Below are 7,455 nucleotides of genomic sequence, written 5' to 3' on the forward strand. Positions count from 1 at the left end.
TTTGGATTTGAATGATTGGTATGTTGTACAGTAGAATTTTTGATGTACATGTACCTGGAAAAAAAAAAAGTAAACTCAGGTGAAGATTATTTCATGAAGGACATGAAAAAAAAAAATTGCAAAGAAAAAATAAAGATGCTATTGTTGCCTTACCCATCTTCTTTCTTTATTGTGTTCTTCATCTATAAAGAAAACATATATTTTTTCGTAAGAAAATAAAATGATGATTAGAAAAATGAATGAGATGAAGAAAGACATGTGAGAAAAAGTGAGAGAAAGAGAAAACCAGATAGATGTGTATTGTGTTGAATCTCATATAAAAGAGTTTTGAAATTTGAAATTTAAATTTGAGTTTGCCCCCCAAAAAGATTGGGAATATCAATATTGTAAATAATGATATTTTTAATTGATGTTTCAGCTAAGTGATGTCATCATATTAGAAATTTAAGGAAAAAGACCAGATTGACCACAAAATATGAGATGTTTGCATTAAAAAGGATAAGGGCATTAATAGGTTTTCCACAACATGTAAGGAAAAAGACCAGATTTACCCCAAAATTTGAAACTTTTACATTAAAAAGGATAAGGGCATTAATAGGTTTTCTACAACATGTTTTTTTCTTATATTAAAGGAGATTTCTCTCATCTCTCTTTTATACCAAACAATACATCAAATCCATCTTATTTCTCATCTATTTCTCTCTTCTCATACTCTCTCTCACCTATTTCTCTCTTCACGCTTTCTTCTCTCAACCAAACACACCTAAATCTCAAAGACAACCGGATAATATTTATATTTAATATGAGATTTGAGATACTTTATTAATATCTAACAAGTACGAATGCCAGTGGGTAAGATTACTATTATCTCCTCTTTTGTATTAATTAATTCATAGATAGTTGAAATATCTATTTCTTTAATCCGTGAATATCTGTTAAACTACCTATACTTGTGGCAGGTTTTATCTAAATTTAAATTCTCTTAGGTATAATGTTTTAATATGCGGGTTTGGTTATCCTTCCACCTATTTACATTAATTGAATATTTATACATCAAAATAAAGATAATGTACATTTATTTTAAGAAATGATGAAGATGTTTACTCAGAATTGTTATGTTGACCGTAGGGTCCATAATAATAAACATAGGAATTCTGCTCTTTACCCAAATGCTTTTGCTCACTCCCAAAGTAAATGTCCAAAATACTCATACGCAACTTAACATGCGCTAGTGTATTCCGAGCTTATGTTAAGTCACACTACGTGACTTAACATGCGCTAGTGTATTATGAACGTGACTTAAGTCACGCACCACTTAGCACTAGCGCAAGTTAACTCACACTAGCTGGCCGGTGAAGAACAAACATTTTTCCAACTTTGGTCAGCTTTTCAACAGTCTTTCTACACGTTTTTTTACCACAAGAACACGTTTTTTTTACCACATTTAAGTTAGATACAACCTAGGCTCCCATTTCTACCTATAAATACCCCTCCATACTTCCCTAATTCCTCACACCATATCACTTTCTCCCCCTCCTCACTCTATCCCTCTATTTATCTTCTTTCATTTTTTTTTCAATATTCTCTTTGGGGGCAAAAGTGATCAAACTTCGTCGGGGTAAAGTAGTGAGTAGCCGACTTGGGGAAGTGATCGACCCTTGGGATAATTTTAAGTCTGCTTTTTTAACCGCAGAAACTTTTTACCGTGGGTAAAAAGAACTTCTTGTGGTAAAAAAAAACCAGATTTAAATTTAGCCCAAGGGTTGATGATGTATTTTCCCCAAGAAGGCTACTCACCATTTTACCCCACGAAGATTGATTACTTTTTACCCCAAAAAGGATAAAATAAGTAGATTTAGTGAATTAGTTCAAAATTATTGTATGAATAATTGTAATGAATAATTGTAATGTATGAATTATCAATGAAATGAGATATTGTTATATTTACTTTTATTTATATTTAGTCCATTTACTTTTATTTATATTTAGAATAAAGTTAATAAATTAATTTAGAATATAGGCCTTAAATGTAACCAAAAAAAAAAAGTCCTAATTGAAAATTATTTAGTGCATAAGTTTTATATGCACTAAATTAAGTCAAAAAACAGTAAAAAAACGTGTAAAACACAATAAAACCGTGGTTGAATAACCGACCAAAGTCCAACAAACATGTTCTTGAGTTGTGACCACCGGCCTAACTAGCGTGAGTTAACTCACGTTAGTTTTAACCTGGGCGTGAGTTAACTCACGCTAGTGTTAATCCTGGGCTCAAGAACACGTTTTTTTGACTTTGTTCAATGCATTTTAATTGATTTTACACGTTTTTGTTAAGTTTTTACACGTTTTTTGACCCTATTTATGGTAGATATAACCTATGTTACAATCTACCGCTATAAATACACCTCTAAACTTCCCAATTTCCTCACATTCTCACTCTCCTCCTCACTCTCTCCCCCTATGAATCTTCTTCCTTTCCTTCTTTTTTTCCTTCTTTATTTTGGTGTAAAAAGAGAAAGAATGATAAGTAGTGGGAATGCTGGGGAAAATATAAGTAGTGAGCAGCTTTCTTGGGCAAAAAACCACATTGGGTAAAACTAAATGTGAAGATTTAGTTTTACCCCAGGAAGGTCGATTTTCTGGTGGTTTACTTTTAGTTTTACCCCAGATAGGTCGGTTTTCTGGTGGTTTTTATTTTTTCGCAGATTTAGTTTTACCCCATTGTAAATGTAATAAGAAGAATTATATTAATAAAATGATATTTTATATCTATTATTTTTGTTTCTTTATTTTTGTTAATTGTTGCATTTATTTTACGATTACGATTGTTAATTGTTTCTTTATTTTTATTCGAATAAGACTAAATAAATGAATTAGAATAAATTCAGCGTGAATTCGAATAAAAATGGCAACAACGTGAATTTAAATAAAAATTGCGATAACGTGAATTCAAATAAAAATTGCGACAGCGTGAATTTAAATAAAAATTGCGACAGCGTGAATTTAAATAAAAATTGCGATAGCGTGAATTCAAATAAAAATTGCGACAGCGTGAATTTAAATAAAAATTGCGACAGCATGAATTTAAATAAAAATTGCGATAGCGTGAATTCAAATAAAAATTCGAATTAAGGTTTCGTTATATTACATAAATGACATGTATGTCAATAATAACATTACATTACATGCACCTTCCAACTACAACAATTGTCTTGTCCCTGAATGGGGTAAATTCAAACTAGCTAAGCAGTAGGGCTCCATCATACGATCAGCATCTTGAATGATGGTATTCAAGTGCCAAAAGAATGAGGTCCATTCCTTGACACTTGAATACCAGCATTCAAGAAGCTTATCGTATGTTGGAGTCATGCCGATTAACTAGTTTGAATTGCCCCATCCAGAGTAAGAAAATTGTTGTAGTTGGAATGCACATTCCAACTATAACAATTGTCTTACCTCTGAAATGGGGTAAGTTCAAACTAGCCAAACAACATGACTCAAGCATTTCGCCCGACATTCATGCTTTCCTTTGAAAAGAATAAAACTTTGTTAGGCTTGATTTAGATGAAGGTATTCAAGTGCCACCGAAATGAGGTCCATTCCTTGACACTTAATACCTTCATCTAAACCAGCCTAACAAGAATTTAATCTTTTCAAAGGAAAAACATGAATGCCGAGCGAAATGCTTGAGTCCTCGCCGTTTGGGAAGTTTGAATTACCCCATTTCAGAGTAAGACAATTGTTGTAGTTGAAATGCACCTTACCCTAACTAATGACGATCATCTGGCGGAATCAAGCTGTTGATGATATCTTCAGTTGATCTCAGCAACGTCACCCGCATATCGATCCACTGGAACATGCTGTGCTCCCAAAACATGCTCGTCACGTTTTCGTCATTCTATAACTCTACCCAAGTGAATGATACCATCCCCTCGTCGAACTTTGGACATTTATACCGAACGTTTTGCACCCTCCTTGTGTCTCTGGGGTTGAGTGCTTGGTTGAATTCATTCAGTTGATCCTTGAGCCCTCTTAACGTTACATCAAGGCACCGAACTTCCAACCTCTGAGGTTCTCCGCCGTTGAATTGTGCATGAACGTCGATCCACCCGGCCATTGCTTCAAATTTACACAATTACAAATTAAACACAATCAATGAAAAACTCATTCAAACATTTCATCAAACACTTGGAGTGCAAATTATACATAAACCCTAAAAATGATAACTACAACATAAACATGCAAATATCTAAATAATTAAGCAATATTACTCATTTGCATGTAACATTGTATCATATATTGCAAAAAACAAAATAACCAAAATTTAAACAAACCCTAAATTTAAAAAAATCTAATCTAAGTGTAAAAAATCTAACATAATCACGCAAACATCAAAACATCATAACAATTAAGCACTATAAGTCATTTGCCATTCTATCATTTCTTGCAAAAAAAATTAAAATTTTAACAAAACAATAAACCTAACAAATTCTAGATTAACAAAAAAAATCTATCATACCAACATAATTTAAGTGAAACCTTACTTTTTCTTGTTGTTGTAGTGTTGTTTGATTTGAAGTTGAAGGAATTTTGGAGTTGATAATTTGAGAGAAAATTGAGATTTGTGTGTGTTGTTGTTTGAAAATGAGGCAGAATGTGGTCATGCCTGGCTAATAACAGCACGCAACGTGACTTAAGTCACGTTGCGTAACTTAAGTCACGTTCATCTTATAACTAGCGTAAGTTAACTCACGCTACGTGAGTTAACATGCGTAGGGGCATTATAAACTTTTACTTTGGGAGTGAGCAAAAGCATTTGGATAAAGAGCAGAATTCTAAACATAGTAGCTCAATTAGTATACAAACGGCCGCACAAGAGTACAAAATTGAGCTATATATAAAATAGTACACTTTTCTATTGATGGGGGTAGGTAGTAAACGAAAACTAGTAGTCATAGAATGAACGGTGGCGCTCGTGCCACCAACCTCATTGGTGGCCGAAGAACTTCCAAGGAGTCATAGACAACGAAATTGACTTGAAATGAAACAACATGCTAACTTCAACATTCATAAACTCAACCCCATTTATATTAATAAAAATGAAAAATTAAATATATTCATTTGCATTTGTAAAAAAAGAACGTAGGAGTTTAGGCTGTAATTGTGACCAACATTATTATTAAACAAAAATATACATACCACTTGAAAGAAAGTCACAAGTATGTCAACTCGATCTACCTACCACCTTAATTTAGCTACGGAGTGTGTCTAATAAACAACCTTATATAACAACCTAAGCAATATCTACCATTCTTACATCTCATCTTAAGTTTCTCTCTTAAACCATCTCACCACAATTCTCTCTACTTCCTCTGTCTCTATCTACATCGATCACCAGCAACTAACTAGTAAGAGCTATCTCTCTCTCTCAATCAAAAATATGTTGCTAATTAACTCTTGTTTATTGATCTTAATGATAGATTAATTAATTAATTTTTGTTTTGTTTGTGAATTTGATTACAGTGGCTAGTGAAACTGTTTTGGTCGATGAAATCTCTTACCCTTCAAAGATCACTACTACCAAAACCCTTTCTCTCCTTGGTCATGGTAAGTTGCTACATACATGCATGCTCCTTTTGAAATTCTTCCAAATTCTTTTTCTTGATTTGATTTTGAATATGGGGTATATATGATTTATACTTGTTAATTAGTGTTTCTGTCAACTAATCAATGTTTAAATCTAAGTTCTAAAAGTCAAATTTATTAATTAATTATATGCTAAAAGTAGCAAGAGATGTAGGTCATATATAGACTCTAGATAGATAGATTTTAGTTCCAAATCAATAACTTGATTTTCCTCTTTTGATAGGGATTACCGACATGGAGATCCATTTTCTCCAAGTGAAATTCTATTCAATTGGGGTTTATTTGGAACCTGAAGTAGCAAGCCACTTGCAACAGTGGAAAGGTAAGCCTGCCAAGGAGTTGGAAGACAATGATGACTTCTTTGATGCTCTCATTTCTGGTAATTTCTGATCCCTTTTATAATCCAACTTCTTTCAATAATATCTTAATTATTGTATATGCTATGTGCAAAGCTTTTTCTTAATGTGAGCTCATCTATTTATTATTTGGTATCAATTAACTGAACAACAATTTTACCTTAATTATATCATAAATGTTGTGCAAGACTGTACTTAGAGATAACAAAATTGAATGTGAATATGTGCAGCTCCTGTGGAGAAGGCAATTAGACTTGTTGTGATTAAAGAGATTAAGGGTGCACAATATGGTGTTCAGATTGAGACCGCTGTGAGGGACCGTTTGGCAGCCGATGACAAATATGAGGATGAAGAAGAAGAAGCTTTGGAAAAAGTAATTGAATTTTTCCAGTCTAAGTACTTCAAGAAACACTCAGTCATCACATATCATTTCCCAGCAAACTCTCCAACTGCTGAGGTAAAGTAGCTAGCAGCATTAGGCATTATCTACCTTAATTGATCCTATTCATTCTTAGAATTAGTTTAAGTTGATTTTAGGTAGATACAACTTACAAGTTGGTTGGTACTAATTGCAACTTGTAATTACCTATAACCAACTTAATTTTTTTTTTTTTTTACTAACTATTACATATGAGATTTGAATTTCATCCGGTTACAAAATCAAACTCTTACAATTGAATCGACATCTCATCGACATAACCAACTTCAACTAATATTAACAAATATTGCATTTAAGTTAACCAATGTGATGATTGTTTGTTGCAATACAGATTGTGGTATCTTTGGAAGGGAAAGAAGACTCAAAGTATGTAATAGAGAATGCCAATGTAGTAGAGACTATTAAGAAATGGTATCTTGCTGGCTCAAGGGCTATATCTCCTTCAACCATTACATCTTTGGCTACCCATCTCTCAGAGGAATTATCCAAGTGAAGAAAACTTTGTGTTCTATAAGATTGAGAATCTATGTTCTTTGTTGCCATTTTGTACTAATTGGGACTTTCTCCACTTTGTTTGCGGAATTCTGCTTTTTAATTTATTGGAATAATGTTAATCTTGTGAGACATATCAAATTCATGCGTGCTCAATAAATTGTTATTCTTTGTTGGTAAAATCCATAGATTCCACACGTGCAATGGCAAACTTTTGAATTTTAAAAAATAATATATATATCTTAATTACTAAAGCTTAACCCTTCAAGCTATTGTTGCCCTAATATTTCCCCCCCATTTTTCTCTCCACTTTTCTGAGTCATTGGATCTTGCACATTTAGGCGTCATTCAATTTTAGCCATTGATCATCTTACTTAATGCCAGCCGAATTTTGTTATCAAGTTTGCTATAATTTTGGCCAGCCGAATCCTTATTTTTTAACCTAACAAATTTCATTCATATCCTCCTTTTTTGTTGAATCAAATATTTTCTACACTTTTAGGTTTGCAATTATTTAACATAACA

The 7,455-nt window shown here is 32.7% G+C and overlaps 1 protein-coding gene across 1 annotated transcript; it reads left to right on the forward strand.

Moving 5' to 3' along the window:
* Nucleotides 1–5,312: 5,312 nt before the first annotated feature.
* On the forward strand, nt 5,313–7,112 carry CHIL (Chalcone-flavanone isomerase family protein). The gene is made up of 5 exons (XM_085755353.1): nt 5,313–5,405; nt 5,521–5,604; nt 5,867–6,022; nt 6,230–6,456; nt 6,770–7,112. Coding segments are annotated over exons 1-5 (630 nt in total). The 5' UTR covers nt 5,313–5,404; the 3' UTR covers nt 6,932–7,112.
* The last annotated feature ends 343 nt before the right edge of the window (nt 7,113–7,455 follow it).

Source organism: Medicago sativa, chromosome 3, assembly GCF_051527215.1.
Source record: "Medicago sativa cultivar Bolivia chromosome 3, Bolivia_mono, whole genome shotgun sequence".
Lineage (NCBI taxonomy): Eukaryota > Viridiplantae > Streptophyta > Magnoliopsida > Fabales > Fabaceae > Medicago > Medicago sativa.